This window comes from Maniola jurtina, chromosome 3, assembly GCF_905333055.1.
Source record: "Maniola jurtina chromosome 3, ilManJurt1.1, whole genome shotgun sequence".
Lineage (NCBI taxonomy): Eukaryota > Metazoa > Arthropoda > Insecta > Lepidoptera > Nymphalidae > Maniola > Maniola jurtina.
This window is the reverse complement of record NC_060031.1, coordinates 10,624,545-10,642,328: the sequence shown is the minus strand read 5'-3', so window position 1 is coordinate 10,642,328 and position 17,784 is coordinate 10,624,545. Positions and strand designations below refer to the sequence as shown.

At 39.3% G+C, this 17,784-nt stretch overlaps 1 protein-coding gene across 4 annotated transcripts in view; it reads left to right on the top strand.

Annotated features, from left to right (window-relative positions):
* The window catches only part of LOC123880801 (ecdysone receptor), a 319,231-nt gene extending 302,188 nt beyond the window's left edge, over positions 1 to 17,043 (top strand). For 3 of the 4 annotated variants that reach the window (XM_045929120.1, XM_045929118.1, XM_045929116.1), the window contains 6 exons: positions 2,841 to 3,011; positions 5,051 to 5,343; positions 6,287 to 6,466; positions 7,136 to 7,297; positions 7,608 to 7,830; positions 8,377 to 17,043. In XM_045929120.1, coding sequence (XP_045785076.1) covers positions 2,841 to 3,011; positions 5,051 to 5,343; positions 6,287 to 6,466; positions 7,136 to 7,297; positions 7,608 to 7,830; positions 8,377 to 8,675 — 1,328 coding nt within the window. In that variant the 3' untranslated portion in view covers positions 8,676 to 17,043. The remainder of the gene's footprint in view (positions 1 to 2,840; positions 3,012 to 5,050; positions 5,344 to 6,286; positions 6,467 to 7,135; positions 7,298 to 7,607; positions 7,831 to 8,376) is intronic. The other variant, XM_045929117.1, reaches the window with a different exon arrangement.
* Positions 17,044 to 17,784: the final 741 nt, after the last annotated feature.

Here is a 17,784-nt window from a genome sequence, read left to right as displayed (position 1 = left end):
GTGTGTAGAGTGACGGTTTAAAACATTGATTCGTGGAGATTTCCCTAGAGAATTTGAAGACCGGTTCTTAGGCGGGCCACCCGCTTAAGAACTGTCAGTTACGTCCATACTATAAGACTTCCAGCAAAAGCTGACGACCACTGAAGCAGTCACAGACCACAGTGCTGCTGGTTCGCCTCTTCTCACTCCTTCCCGCTCAAGTCTAGCCAAGCGTCAATGCATTCCACCCCCTTATGTAATACTACTTCAATATAAGGCATAAGACTGGAAAAAGCTTGTAGTTAACAGAACCTGATGGAAACGACGTCTGGGGCCAAGAGTGCGTATTGAACTGTCTAAAGCTAAACTCCTGCCAATCCAATACCTATACAGGTACAATTTATTTCTGTTAGTAAAAGGTTAGGTAAAGAAAAGTTTCATTAATGTCACACACCCCGCTTGACTTTTAAGGAGTTCCGACTGCCTGATTGACAATTGCCGATTTATTTTCCACTGCGCATCGCATACCCTACACCTACGTGCACGTGAATACAAAACTGGTGCCAAAACTTATTTGTATGCGGACAGTGACTCTAGCCACCTTTTTGTTTGGGCAGGAAACGTCCAAACTACCACCGAAAATCACTCGTATCTCGTTACCAACGTGAAACATCTCGTAAAGGTTGAAACAAATAGAATAGTTACAGTATTGTCAGGGGCGGACCGTGAGTTGTTGGGCCTTGGGCTAATACTAATTGGGGGCCTGCCTAATTATGTATTTAACTAATTATCATTTAAATTTCTGGGTATATTGTATAGGAAAAACAATTAAAGCAACCTTCCTGCATTTTTGTGGCTCAAAATACTTTATTTGCTAATTATTTGTTAAATCACAATTTATGGAAAGAACTGATGAATGATTTAGTCGATATCATTTGAGTTGTCCGACCTTATGATAATTTTTTAAAACAATACAGTCCATTTTGTCTTCAATGGGGTTTGGGGGCCCTATATCACGGGGCCCTTGGCTGCAGCCCAAAAAGCCCTTATGATCCAGCCCTGACTATTGTGTCAGACAGCTTCTAGAAGTTGTAATTCCAGGAAGGATGAACATCGAACACCTCGTTAGAGCCGCGTTCATGAAGCCTCTCGCCGACGCGACGGCGTCATGCGATACAGTTTTAATGAAATGAATTTGAAATGAAATGAATTTATTTATTTCATATAGGACAGCATATGCCACTCATGATATGACAAGACTACACCGCGCCGGTTTGAAAAGCCGATTCTACTGAGAAGAGCCGACGAAAAACTCAGCAATTGCTCTTTTTTTTTTAAAGTTACAATATGTTTTATGTTTAACAATATGTTTGCTTTGGATTTATATCCACACTTAACCAGCATGGTGGACTATGGCCAAACCATTCTCATTCTGAGAGGAGACCCTTGCTCAGTAGTGAGCCAGAAATTGGTCGATGATGATGATGAAAATTCATACAAATAACACAAAACTTACGTACGTGCCTTCGCGCGTGGTCAGATTAACGTCACTTTCCCACCGCTTTTGCAACGCATTGATTGATGCAAAACTCGCGAAAGAGAGAGGTGTTGCGTTGGTTGTGCTTGGGCTGCCCCTGCCTTCATGAGTTGTTTGGGAACTCGCATCAAAAAATAATAAAAAGAAAATAAAGTGATCTTCACTCGCCCGCCGTCTCTATAAATGGTTCGTGAAATGTATGCAAATGTTATAGCGTCCGATTTTAGATGTTTACCATTCGGCGCCGGTTGGGCCACCGGACTCGAGTTTCGTTTATTGCGCAGTTGCATTAAAACCTGTTGTTGATATGTTATGATAAAATTTTAGGGAGTAAGTGGTTCGTATTCCGACATGGTAGCTAAAGCAAATCTTATGATTCCACCTCTACGTGCTACAGAACCGAATTGAACCACAATAACCTGCTCTTGCTACCCCGGTTACTGGAGCAATGGAATCTGCCACATAGTATTTTTGGTAGTATTGATAAAGTTCAAAGAGAACCGAGGAAAGTGGGTTTTATTATTATGTAATCTATAGTTAAATGTTCCTTAAACATGGGTATATCGAATCGATATATTATCTCAATTCTCACAACGAAAATATCTTCTTTTCATCAAATCTCATGTGATGAGAATTGAACATAAACATTTTACGAAGAGGTATTTTATTAGGTTTTGGATATAATAAGGTGTTTTACACTATCGAATCTTCGCTAAGATATCTCACGCAATAGTAGTCCAAGACCATTTTACACTTTTGTAAGGGATCTCGCTTACTAGTCCAAATCCTAGATCATTGCAGCAAGACTTGCTAGACTTCTGGATTAAGCGTCCAAGTACTCCATAGAATGTATAGTTTCATAGAAAATCTGGTCTAATGTGGCCAGTAATCGTGGCTTTGGACCACTAGTGCGGAGATCCCTAAGACGAACTATACTGAAATATTAAACTTTTTGGTGGATTAAAAAATGTACGATGGCGTTGTAGTAGACGTCTTTATTTGGTGGAGGCTTATGATCGACTTCTCTTACGGACTAACAGTAATTATAACCAATTCTTATAAGCTTATTGTCTTAAAGATATTTCTTAATCTAAATCTAATTTTGTGTCACCTTTTGTTCAAATTCAACGTGTAAGCAACCTACATATTACAATACCCGGCTAACTGGATAAGCGACCAAATGTGCTGTAGAGTAAATAGTTTCATAAAACATCTGGTCTCAGGTCTATCGGGCCAGTAGTCTTGGACTTGGACGACTAGTACAAGAGATCCCTTAGTAGTCCATGAAATAAACACACTAATAGTTGTTTTTCCTCTCTTCCAGGTCGCGAGGAGCTGTCACCAGCGTCGAGTGTGAACGGCTGCAGTACGGATGGCGACGCGAGGCGGCAGAAGAAAGGCCCGGCGCCTCGGCAACAGGAAGAATTGTGCCTCGTCTGCGGTGATAGAGCCTCCGGATACCACTATAATGCGCTTACTTGTGAAGGATGTAAAGGTACAACATTTTAACCATCCATTATTATAAATGGGAAAATGTATACTCGTATGTCTATGGGTCTAGCGTTGAGACACAAAATACCTTCTTTTCCAATTTCTAGCATGCCCCATATGTTGTAAAACCAGCGAAATAGATCCACCTACGCAATCAACCATAAAGATAGGTAGGGTGTATAAATCAAGTCACAACTAAACTACAGTGTCTATGTATATATTACAGAGAAGAGATCCTGACTCTCAGACTAAACTGTAGCTGCTAGATTGTTGAAAATTTTTGATCATGGTAGACGTATCGGCTTAAGAATGCACTTCTTGTATAATCGTTTGGCAATATTGCAATGAGAACAGTTACAAAACAACTGCAATTTCACCCAATACTAGCGTAAACGTAATTGTAGTACGAGCGTACGAGTGTGCGAGTTACTCGTATTTGCACACGCTACGATGTCGCTGCAGCCCTTGCCCAAGCGCCCACGAATGTTCCAATTTAGTAGTGAATTGGCGCATTGTATCGGTTATCAAGGCTGTTAGTTAGCGCATACTTTGTAGCAGTCGAGACGACACGTCACAATGGCTGTCTGCAGGGCGTCTACTCGTATCTACTCCCCCGCTTTGTCGACGACAAAACACGGTAACCCAAAAGTATTGAAATTGGGGAAAACGCGTTTAAAGTTCGTTTTTAACCCCCGACCCAAAAAGAGGGGTGTTTTAAGTTTGACGTGTGTATCTGTTTTATCTGTGTATCCGTCTGTGGCATCGTAGCTCCTAAACTAATGAACCGATTTCAATTTAGTTTGTTTTTGTTTGAAAGGTGGCTTGATCGAGAGTGTTCTTAGCTATAATCCAAGAAAATCGGTTAAGCTGTTTGAAAGTTATCAGCTCTTTTCTAGTTACTGTATGTAACCTTCACTTGTCGGGGGTGTTATAAATTTTTAATTTACACTTGTGACAAAATATTTTGTAATCTTTTATGGGACTTTCTTTATACCAACCCGGGCCGGCGCGATCACGGCGAAGCGTGAATCATCTCCTGCCTACTTTTGTTAAGGTTGTAAAGTTTTCTGAAGAATCTTTATATTCCTACATATCCCTCAGGTCATCACTGATCTGATCACAGATAATATTTACCAATTGGGTAACCTTCGATATTTGTGTACGGCTATCTACCTACGCAAACTTATACGCTTTATTTTTAACCTCTAAAACTACGCGTTCTGTTTATTTAACGTTAAGAAACATTCACCTCGTAACTTCGAGTCGATGGCCGACGCCCTTAAGACAACCTTTCTCATAATTTGCCTTATCTTATCTCAGCCTAAAGTACTTACTGTTCAGCAAAACACTTTATTTCGCCTAGTTATCAAATTTAGAATGCGTAATAAAAAAGAGATACTTACTGGTTTTTAAAAGAGAAAATTTATTTCTGTCTAAAGGCGCGTTCTAAAATTTTATTCATGTGACGCTATTGGTGCTTAAGTGCCCTATAGCTCACTAAGCCGCCAGTGGAGGCGCAACCAGGTCGCGTCACCAACAAAATTCATACAGCTACATAATATATGATGCTGATGTCGTCTTGGTTGAGCAATTTTTGTTGGTAGCGCGACCTAGTGGCGTTGGTGTCCTAGTGAGATAGAGCATCTAGTCCTATCTATCTGAATGCAGTAGAAAAACAAAAGCAACGACTTCAGAATCCGTGTTAGATACCTCTCATTATTTAGTTCATCCTCTAGTTTGAGCTACTATAAATTGTATGGTATACCTACCCAAGCTTTCTAAATTGGTAAAAACTGTACACATAATTAGTTTCAGAATACTATAATACCCTTTACATAATTAGGCTTCGGTAGAGATTAAAGGATCGGGCAAAAGTTGACGGTATAGGTACCTTCAAGTCAAGTGGTAATAGGCATCTTCTAGGCAAGCGTGCTCCATCCTAGCCTGCATCATCACTTGCCAGCAAGTCTGATTGCAGCCAAGCGCTAGTGTATAAATTAAAAAAAAATAATGATGCAGCTACTTATTAATTTGAAATTTCAGGTTTCTTCAGACGGAGTGTTACTAAAAATGCGGTGTACATTTGCAAATTCGGTCACGCGTGCGAAATGGACATGTACATGCGGAGAAAATGTCAAGAGTGCAGATTAAAGAAATGCCTCGCGGTCGGAATGAGGCCAGAATGCGTGGTGCCAGAGAACCAGTGTGCGATAAAGAGGAAAGAAAAGAAAGCACAGAGAGAAAAGGACAAACTGCCAGTCAGCACAACGACAGTAGACGATCACATGCCGCCCATAATGCAATGCGATCCGCCGCCACCTGAAGCCGCTAGGATTGTAAGTTGCCTTCATATAATTTTTAAAACCATTTTTTAAACAATTGATATGAAAAGCCAAAGCCTTAAAAAAAAATGTTTCTCCCAAAAATATTTGTTACAAAATTAGAAAGAAAAATGATGCTGCAGCTACAGCTGTACCAGACGATTTGGTTTTGCATATCAATGACACAATAGTATGTTTAAAACCCACGTGGGAGTGAGTTAGGGCAGCGAGGCGGATGGTGTTGCGCGTAAAATAAATACTTCTAGAAAGGATTTGCGAAGAAGTCGCGTGCTATTCAAGAGCTGGTGTTAATCGGCAAAATAAATAAGATAAACCCGCCCCGTTGCTCTCACCTGCGAAAGCACTTGCTAAGGGTTGTAGATCATTTGAGAATACAGACAGAGCTACAAGCTTTAGTACCTCCAAAATCTAAGTTTTCAAATTACTTAAGAGTAATTGCATGAGACTAGTTAAATTTAAAATAACTTTTAATGGTTTATAAAATTAGAAAAGTTCTTATCTATATACATATAAATTTTATAAACTGCTTTTCAATCGTCAAGTGAACCAGCAAAAAAACTCGGCATTGCTCTTTTCAATAATAATAACTCAAATTACAATACATATGTAATGTGCTGAAGTGATACAAATCTACGCACCTTTAATTCATATTTGTCTGTCTGTTCTTTACCAAGCGTTCGCGCATCGTTTATTCGATTGAGTTGAAACTTTGTACAGTTGTTGTTGGAACTCGCGATTAGGTTTCTGACTTAGTACGATCCGACAAGCGCATGAGTTCAACAAACATTTATTCAATTAGATATTTTATTTAGAAATGTCTTCTAAATTCTTTAATTGCATGAAATGTCAATTTATTTTTATTAAGTAGTTCAGCATGCATATCTGTCTTTCCCTAACCGACGACAAATGATTAATGTTTGTTGTTTCCTACGTGAAGCTGGAATGTTTGCAGCACGAAGTGGTCCCGCGGTTCCTCTCCGAGAAACTCTTGGAACAGAACAGGCTAAAGAACATCCCTCCACTAACACCCAACCAACAGTTCTTGATCGCGAGGCTCGTGTGGTATCAAGACGGATACGACCAGCCTTCCGAGGAAGATCTCAAAAGGGTTACACAGGTTAGTAATGACTAATGAGATTTTCTTAACAGGCATCTTGTATAGTCGCTGGGCAGAAGCCCTTATTCTGGAGACTCTTGTATGAGAGGTCCCTTGCAAGGGGATAAGGAAATATCAGTCATATTCAATGCTCGTTCCAAATGGTAGACATGATGATGAACATAGACGTATGTCCAGTAGTGTACGTCTATTCATGAGACGAGGATTAAACGTGACTGATATTTCTTTCACCCCTTCAACAACTTTGCGTGAATCTGCTAAGAGTTGATTCAATAAAATACCAACGGGTGAGATTCAGAAACCGATTATTCAAATATTTCTCTAGCCTTGTCATAATATTTGACTATCCAAGAAATCTTATACAATATAGGTACAACAGACTTGGATTCCGAATTCCTATAGGATCGCCTCACTATAGTGGATTCTTTTACAGCACAATATCGAGTCTCGGGGGTAAACTCTGGGGTAAAAATGTTCTGGTGAAGTTAGAAACCATATCATACAACACATTAGATACCATAAAACAAAGCGGCTGCTTTACCGTGTCAAATGATGAAAGCCACACGATTAATTTTTACATGAAACTTACATTTTTATTTCATCTTTTTTGTATGGTTGGTCCAATTTTGTCATGTTTATAATATACCTATTATTTTTTGTTATATTTAGACTTGGCAGGCAGAATCGGATGAGACCGGCGAAGCGTCAGACCTGCCCTTCCGTCAGATCACTGAGATGACAATCTTGACGGTGCAGCTGATCGTCGAGTTCGCTAAGGGTCTGCCAGGGTTTGCGAAGATCTCTCAGCCCGATCAAATCACACTTTTAAAGGTACTGTCCATTCTTTTACAATTAAAATAAAATTGTGTCAATATTTGCTTATCTGGGTTTTTCTGAATCTTGTAACTATTCTATCATATGTTTAGAAGAAGATTGTCATGATTTAAAAAAAAATAACAATTTAATATGGTAAACTGAAATTCCGTGCAAAATGCAAGAAGCGATTCTCTGTCCCGGATTGTGCTAAAAAAATCGTGTTCAATTTGCTCCTTTACAAAAGCTACCCTGTTCTTTTGATTAAGCTTTAATTACCTATTATTGATATGATCATGATATCATTATTGTCATAATTGTTACACAGGCGTGTTCAAGCGAAGTTATGATGTTACGAGTGTCGCGGCGGTACGACATGTCGACGGACAGTGTGATGTTCGCCACCAACCAGGCCTACACGCGCGAGATCTACAACAAGGCGGGCTTCGGCTACGTCATCGAGAACCTGCTGCACTTCTGCCGCTGCATGTACGCCATGTCGTGGGACAACGTGCACTATGCGCTGCTCACGGCCATCGTCATCTTCTCAGGCGAGTACTGTGACTAGCTAGGAGACAACAAGGCGGGTTGTAGCTACGTCATCGAGAACCTGCTGCACTTCTGCCGCTGCATGTACGCCATGTCGTGGGACAACGTGCACTATGCGCTGCTCACGGCCATCGTCATCTTCTCAGGCGAGTACTGTGACTAGCTCGCGATACAACGAGGTGGACTTCGAGAACCTACTGCACTTCTGTCTATGACAACGTTTGTTTCATGTTTCTAAGAAATAAATACGTCAAAAATCTTGCCTAGTAAGAAAAGTGATGAAGGGCTTCAAATAATAGTTTTATGGGCATATTATATTTACCAAAAAGTTATGTGCGTTAATCTTATTCGTTAAAAGCCGGCTTCGCGTCCTCCTATAGCGTTCCTGATAGAAACCTGTGATGAAATATCTCGTAACAAAGTTATTGCCGCGACGTAGTCGCTCACTTTAATAGTCGTATTTTTCCACCGCGCAAACTAATTCTTACAACTCCCATACATTATTCAGGAGGGGTCGATTTTAACAATTCAATTTATTATAATTCCAGATCGGCCCGGCCTCGAGAACCCGCAGCTAGTCGAGGAGATCCAGCGATACTACCTGAACACATTGCGGGTGTACATCCTGAACCAGCAGAGCGGCTCCGCGCGGTGTCCTGTCTTGTACGGGAAGATACTGAGCATACTGTCGGAGCTGCGCTCGCTGGGGATGCAGAACTCCAACATGTGCATTTCCCTCAAGCTGAAGAACAGGAAGCTGCCTCCTTTCCTGGAGGAGATCTGGGACGTGGCGGACGTGTCGTCGGCGCAGCCTCCCCCCGTGTTCGACCACCCCGCCAACCTCTAGCCCCCGCGCGCCCGCCCCGCGCGCGCCCGCCACACCCCGCGCGGCCTCTAAGCTTTACTCACACGGCCTTTCGTTTCGCATCTTCGTGCTCGTACTCCCACGTCGATATCTCCATGCGAACCTTATAGGCGCCCCGTACACGGTCAATCTGATCCGCGATCTGGGCCCTTAGATTTTACATTCCACCAATACTGATAGAAGCATCGAGCATCGAAACTTAAGGTAAAATTGATCTTAACCGTCTTGTATTAAAGTTCAAGCTTGTCCAATCATCTCCAGTCAGTGCTCCTAGCGGAAACCCTGTGCGAAATAAAATCGATTGTATTAATTTTTGACATTTTAAAGTTTGATTTATCAAGTATGTTAAGGTCCATTTTACTCTGTCATTATTGTGTTTCGACTCGAATTCTATCAATGCTGGGGAGATGTAAAATTTTACACTAATCACACTGCGCTCAAAATTCAAAGATCACGATACATAGACTGTTTAAGAAACAGTTTGATACATTGGATCGCAAAATGTCTAAATATTTTGCTTTCGGATTTCGAAATATCTAGATGTTTTGCTAGTGGTCGCGGATCAGATTGATTGTGTGCGGGGCGCCATAAAGAGAAATGTCACAGTTACCATTATAGATTAATTTTTTTTAGCTCATAAATGCGTGCACAGACTTGTATTATAAGATACAATTATAAAAGAATTATAAATAACACTTGACAGGCAACGAAAACGTGTTAAAATTGTGAATAATTTCAGACAGTTTAGAGGGAATAATCGCTGTGACAGTTTATCTTAGTAATACTGCTAAAGTCGGTAACGAAATATAAATACGACTCCATTAGTCTCCTGGATGCTAATGGCTGGTCTAATGGTCTAGGGTTAAACGCTTTCTAAGTATTTTTGAAACGATAGCTTGTACACGTTTACATGGTAAAAGTCAAACTATCGTTTCGACAGCGCGGATGCGGTACTAGAAAGCGTTTATTATTTTTGCTAACCTATGGTTTCTTTTTATAATTGAGCTGGCGGACAAAACGGTGTAATTGCACGCGAGTAAAATTTGCAATAGGAGCAAAAAATATTGAAAGCTGTTGAAACTGTACCATTTTGATCGAAATCACAAACTTCGTACTCAATTTTAGCACAGTTTTAGACTGTGTTGCTTGGAAATGAGTTCAAGTTTGTATTCAGTATTCGAAATCATGAATGGACTCAATTTCAGTGCAGTTAAAGGCTGATTTGCTTGGAAATCAGTTCAGATTTGGATTTGAAACTACGTGTCCGGATTAAAGAGAAAAAAGTATTTGGATCAGACGTGTGATTGCGCCATTTTGTTTGTGAGCTCTTCAATTTGATGGGTTGATTATCTGGTACGGACTTTAGCAGTGGTGAAGAGGAGTGAAGCGTCGGTATGGTGCATGGGTAGCGCGCAGGGTGCGAGACGGGGCCGTGGGCCGCCCTCCGGAGAGAACGCTCATAGACTGGCTAGTTTAAGTGAAGTGCACGGACACTCCTGAAGGACGTGATCAAACTATTTATAAGGACAGTGAATTTTACCACTTAAGGAAGGTACCGAGGTACCTGATCGTACGTATTCGGTGACCGACCGCGATGCGAGTATAGTGAATATATGTGCTGTTGAACGTTCCGAGAATATATTTAGTGTTGATAGTTTAGATACGACTGGACCGAGTCGGTCGCTCGGATACGACCGTATGATAAGACTTCTATAAGTACACCCTCCTAAATTACGCTGCGTATGTACGCTGTGAGAGAGTTATAAAGAGAAAAAAAGTAATATATGAAGAGATGTTTCTATTGGGTGAAAAAAGTTGATAGTTATTTTTATTTACCAAAATTAACTGTACGTTGATTGACATTTTCGATTTATATATGTATATTGATATTGTGAAGTCCGCCGACGATCCGCGGGCCGCGAGCGCCCGGACCTTGTTGATCGTTTGCTCGCATTGATATGTGATATACACGACATACATACACTAGTGGGGCAAAGTTCCCGACGAGAAGAATCGTGTGCAGACTCACGTGCACGATAACATGAATCCTAGCCTGTGACGTCACTGTACAGTGCGCAAAAATAATACACTATAAATTAATATTCTAAATACTATTAGTAACAATTTAATGAAACATTGACCATAAAAATGCTTTAATGTCATTTGCACTTCATAAAATGACTAGGTCTATTTTCGCTTGCAAGACCTACGATTTATAAAAGTCTGACCCTTATTGAAATTTTGATTTGCGGAAGTTATTGTAAAGATCACGAACAAAATGAAGTGGCCAGGTTTTTTAAATGAGAACAAACATACTTATTCTAAAATAAAACTTAACAAATAAGTAATAAGTCTAATAATTTATTAAAATAAGGTCTTACTATTATTTTTGCTTTTATTTTTCGGGCCGCTTTTGAAGCACTTATTACAAATCCTGTAGATACTCGTATCGCTGGTAAAAATAGTGAAGCATTTTTATGGTCGACTATACGACACAGGCAAAAGGTAGCGCAAAGGTTAGCGAGCGGGTCCTCGCATACCTTATAGACCTCATGTTATTGTGCATGCGTGTCGATTTTGCTAACTGGCATACAATATTTTCCAAAAACGTAAATACAATTAAAAATTGATGACAAATTCGATGGTTTATTGAATTTAAAAATTGACGATGTACGATCAAAATAAAGCACTAAATGCTAGAGATCTTAGAGCGTTTTAACTTTACTTACAGTTAAAACGAGACAAAGTTATGACTGTGATATAAATCTGTCTCGTTTTACCTCTGAGTACTTTGTAGTAGAGCATACATTGAGTCTGCTTAGACTGAGTAAAGTCTAAGCAGAGTCACAGGACGCTCTAGACATAGATCTTGGCTGTAGAGTTTTATTTCAGAGAGCGACAAATCTTTTCATTTAATCAAAACTATTTAGTCAATGTTATTTATTGGACAGTGTGTGGTGTACAACAAAATTATACGTCCACCAAGATACGCTACAGTCCTGCAAGAACACTCAGCGTGACACATCTCGCGGATCTGGCTTCGACAAAACATTGCAAAAGCATGAAAGTACGCACTGGTGCTTTGACTGCAGAGCCACAACCCTTTCTCGCGGATTTTTCTCGACAAAATGCTGCAAAAATGGTGAGAGAGATATCGCGCTGATTGTGGTCGGGAGCAATTTATGTCTTAATGCAAATTGGCGCACGGGTCGGCACAGGATTTAAAATCAACTCATATATTATAACTATCCAATTGAAATAAGTATAATACCTACTCGTATATTTGAACACTCTGAAACCGACCCCAGAATATTTCTGCGGTCCTCCAAACATTGAAATAAATACCTCAAGTTGGTTTGGTACGTGTAAAATATGAATTGATAAAAAATCCTCTGCCGCCCCGTCCGCCGATTTGCGTTGGCCCTATATTGTATATGTTGTTTATATCACTTATCAATGTCTGCTCCGTGTTTGTTTATATATAGTTTATGTCAGACGTGTTATCGTGTCCTGTCGATTTTAGTTCCGACTCATGTCCCATTGTCTTGTGCCCGGGTCCCCTCGACTTAACGAATAATTATAATTTATTGCTGTGATTACATTTATACATGTTGAAGTATCTTAGGTAGGCTGAGATAAGTGTGTCTTATTACATTTAGATGTTCTACTGTCGCAGTAGCTTTCATAAAGGCATCACCAGATTCTCCTTCGAGTGTTCTTGATAGTTGTTGAGTGTATGTCATATATATAATATTATATATATACAGGGTGATTCATTTTATTCTACTACGATCAGTGATCTCACTGCCCTGAGTCGATTTTACTTGACTATTTTGGTCTCGTAAAAAGAAGACAAAAACAACTCCTGCGCGACTATGTTCGAAATTTTTGTATGAGTTTTCTAACTTATTCTAAGAGTAGGTATCTGTAATATTTTAATTTATGGGATGGATGTTGTCGTTGGATCGGAACGTTTCTGTACCGAGTATACTGGTTTCGTATACAGGTTGATTTTCGTACCGTTGTGTACAATGTACCGTAGATCGTCGTAGGCAATAATTTATAGGTTCACACAAACAAAATAGACTATTCGTGTCATTTAGGCTTGAATTTTTGCTACGCTGATGTCGGCTGCGCGTACGAATATATATTGTAAGCTATCAAATGCGGCTGACTGCAGCGTGCAGTGAATTTAAGCCTTTGTTCTTAAATTACTTGTGGGGGCAGATTTGGATAATCCCAGTTAAAATATGTGTTGCTACGCGCAAAGTTCACACGCACTTGTATGGTAATGATGGATGAAACATTACAGTGCGCGCACGTCGCCAGGCAGCTGTTATGTAGATACGATGATAGAGATATAGGCCCATACGATTTTAATTTCAAATGTAAATATCTTTTTCTCGTTTAATGTAATATTTATTGTATTTTATTCCCGTGTACATAAAAGTAAGTACACTCCAAATTGATGGCAGCTGATTTGTATAATATGTTTTTCTAATGAACTTTTTGGCCGAGCTTACTATTATGGGAACAATATTGGCATAGGTAGATAAAAAGTAAACGATAGATGACATGCACGCACCGTAATGCCCAAAAAACAAACCAAACCTGTCCCCACCTTTTGATACTGTAAGAGAAATCATATAACAGTGAACTACGAAAACACGTCACATTAAGATATAAATAAACTGCCCACTATACACAAATTTATTACACATACGAAATGCCTTATTTCGCGTTACCTGTACTGTGTACCTACATTGTTGAATGGAATATCATAGTATATAGAACCTAAAATTAATCGATCTCAATTACCCATAAGCGTTGTTGAAGCATAAATTAAGCGTGTTTTCCGTTTATCGCTGGGCAATTTGATATTTGAACCCCGAGACACTTCCCGCGATGTCTTTAGTGTCCGTCGTAGCCACGTTCGCAGGAGAGCTCAGTCGAACACCGACTCTAGGTGTTCATCACTCACCGCTCGCCTATTCTTCACCATCCATTAACATTTAATGCGATTAAGATATAAATTTAAGTATCTGTCTGGTGCGTGTTGAATGTGTCTTCTTTACATGCCACTAAGTGTGTTGTAAATTTACATAATACGTATGCCTGAGATTTTTGGAAGCATTTCTTAATATACGTATAAAAGTTTCAGCGTGAGACGATCGGGCTTGCACCGCGGACCGCGCGCTAGTCCGCTTTTAATACATCTTTTCGACTTGTATATAATTTTATTGTAGCAGTAGGCGACTTCTAAAATAGTTAACGAAGCACAAACGTCACTGGAGTGTCTTACGTGTCTCTGCTGTTGAGGGGCGCATTGACAACACACACTGCCATTATGCGAATGTTCATGGTGCGGATTGGTATGATTGTGGTCATAGCGAGTTTTATATGACATCTTTAAGTATCTAGGATAAATCTAGGAGGGTTAGGAGTTAACCGTCACGAGCAACTTTACGCTATGATACGATGCCTTATAACTGAGATGCGTCATGCGCCGGTGAGCGCTCGAAGCGAAGGGACAATTTGACGACGAGTGATCGAAACGAGAGACCACGACGCTTGTTTGGGAACTATCCAGAGTTGTTACTGCTTACTCAGTGAAAAATATTTAAAAAAATCTCTGAAGTTTAGCGAAATCCTTGACTGATTTGCCTGTCGCAATCGCCTGCTGTTGTCACGCGTATTTCTTGTCTCCATCGCTCGTTGTGGACCGTCCCTTCATAGCCCGCATATACTTTGCATCTCAAGTTTGTGACAAATATTACTGCCATTCGATAAGTAAATTGTTATACATCATTTGACGCGTAGGGATTCACAACGGATAGCTTCATAGTTTCGGTATCCGTCGGTGCACAGCCGGTCGTATTTGATACATATTATTCAATTTCGAAATTGTAATAGATTTATTAAGTACGTAATAATCTCACACGAGAAAGTAATAAGTAAATACCCTAATATAATTTGTGTCTTTAGCTGATAATGGAAAATTAGTACGAAAATAAGTTTATATCGCTCGAAATGGCGCGTCGCAAAGTCGCGACGTGCGCGGTGAGATGGGCCGGGACGAGAGTACGAGAGTCGACAAGACTGCGCAAGCGGACGGGTTGGTTGGATGGTTCGCTGTCACAACCGGTTGCCCTTTGCCTTTTAAACGCCAAAACACAAAACTGCGATGTGACGCCGCATCGTTAACGACGCGGACGCTTCGCAAAAACTTACGAAATGGTTCGCATCGCGCATTCATCCGATGTTGCTGCGTTACTTAACAATGATAACAGAACAATAAAATTGCAACACGCCTCTTGCCATCCATGACACTGGACAAATCCTCAATAACAAAACATACGTCCAGTACCCACTGTCCACGGAATCGCATCGCACTGCGGTTCTTCCGGTGCGATTCGCATCGCGTCGCAACGCAGTTGAGTGTTTCAGCCCTAACTCTATTTATTTGTGTTACGGACGCGAGTACAGAAGTGACCAACGTGGCACGTCCAGTCGTCGCGAGGCGCAAAGCTTCGCGACTATATATACCTACATTGTACATAGATACCTTTAGATTCTATTTGTCATATGTTTGACATATGTTTAATTTTATTCATCTAAGAAAGTACAGATGGCTGTTGTTATTTTTATATTATTTGGGTAGAAGTATATTTTTTTGTAAATGACCTCTGTATTTATCTTTTCTAAGCTTTGTAAGCCGTAGGGACTTAGATTAATATACGAGCTACGAACATTGTGATTGAGACTAATTGATTACATTGAATTTGTATTTACTGAGATATGTTTTGTTCTGCGTATATAATAATTTAATAATTATTGTTCGTTTGGACAGATTTTTCTTAATAATTTTTTGTTACTTCAGAGTGCAATATGTACAAATATTTACATATAAAATATTAATGTACAGTCAATTTTTTAGTTTTAATGTGTCAACGCAATATCTTTCGCTATTCATTCGTTGAATGTACACAGGCAAGCATAATAAGTTATATCACAAGTGAGCCTCGTGGGCCGCTCTCAACTATCGTGTTTTTCTAATACTTAAGTGATTAATTTTACATAGGACGGACTAGGTGATCTTTGTATTTAAATTTGCTAATTTTTTGTAGCAGATTAGATTTGTTTACTCGGATAAGATAAATAATGTACATTTTGAATTGATTTTAAAGTGATTTAGTTGTTATTTAGTGACGAATTTTTCTTAGGTGTAGCTGGCAGCCTCGTGCCAGTCCACTGATACCAGTGTGATTTGTGCAATGTCCATTAGAAAAATTGTATACATACATACCTACAAGCATACAATATGCCTTGCCTCGCCCTTCGGCCATCGAAATGCTCGGGTCAGACCGAGTGAACGAAATGACTTATGCGAACATTTTTTAAATTAATAAAAGTATTAATTCATGAATTCTTTAAAAGAATTGTAGTAGGTAACTACTTACTGTTTATTTAAAGCAGATTTTCAAAATAATATTATTACGTTGTATTTTAACCTACTTCCAAAATAGGAGGAGGTTCTCAATACGGTGCGTATTTTTTTTCTAGCAGACTAGTACAAGTTTTCAAGTTAACTGTACGTAAATCTATTAATTAGAATGAACGAAAGAGGAACACATTTTTTCGTCCATACCAGATTTACTTGAAAACTTACACTAGGGATTCAGTGTCGAATTCTAGTTTAAACAAAACTGACACGAAATAGTTTGCACAAAGCAAAATGCATCGAAAATCGAAAAGTGCGCTTTGCGTACGGTTTATGAAACCTCGGTTTTCAATAAAATGTTCTGTGAAAAAAATGGGAGAAAGTCCATCAGTAGGCCAATATAGAGTAGATAAATTTTATTAATAAGTACTATTTCGTAGCAGTTTTGTGTCGTTCAAATCACGGGATATAAAAGATCGAAATGTCATTTGTTTTGTATTGTTTCGTTCGCTCTTTCTGTACCCGGCTCTGATGGTAAGGTTTATCATCTTATACTCCCTATTAATCTAGTACCACGGCGATACTAGACGGCTGATTTTACAAATTATGAGCCCATTCCGATTTTATGGAAAAGTTTTATATTTCATCATTTTTTACTTCAATGCCCGCAATTAACTATGTTATATTCCATCCCTTATACTTTTAACTTAGAGCTGCCCTTTTTATGTATAATTTAACATCGGTGAAGCGAATTAGATATAGGGAACAGACATGGAGATATGTTAAAATTTTAGAGTCAACTTTTATAAAAGATAAAACTACAAAACAAACGTGAAAAGGTGTGTACAAAACGAGGAAATTTGTATGAAACATTGTTATGCGAATAAACTTACACCTCAATATAAAATATTTTTCGTCTTTTATTTTTTAACCTTATGAAAATGTTCTCTTCCGACCTAACCGACTTCGCTGAGCGGAAGTTTCTGCTTTACGTACGCATTACCCCCCTTATGCTGCATGATTATGCAGTGATCTTGAATTTCAGGGCGATCTTAAAAACGGTTTCTTAAGTTTCAAGAAGTTCTTAAATACATTTGGAAACTTATGAAATCCTTAAAATTTAAGAAGCGTTTAAAATTTAAGAGCATAATATCGAATCTACACGTTAATCTTGTTGAAACCTTAACTTATTTTTAAAAAAGATAGTTTGCATCCCGGAGACGGATATACATTTCATCCCGGAAAATCAAAGAGTATCCACGGGAAGTGTAAATACCGAGTTTCCACGGGATTTGTATATACCGAATTTCCACGGGATTTGTAAGTACCTGAATCTACGCGGACGAAGTCGCGCGCATCATCCACTACTTTCCTACTTAATAACAATCTTTACAATACAGAAACTTGTATCACTTATTTTTTCTCTTATTGATGCCGTAAGACACAGAGCTCGGTTCTTTCCCTATTGAATTACATAAAGAGGTAGGTACCTACAGTAGATAACTACGTGTAGTTTTTTACCAAATACCATACGTACGATTAATTTAAATGTAAGTAGGTAGGTATTTTATGCAGATATGGCAACAAGTTTTTCTCGTACTGTTATAACACCTATCGCATAATCGCGTAGGTACTGCAAACCCTTCGGCG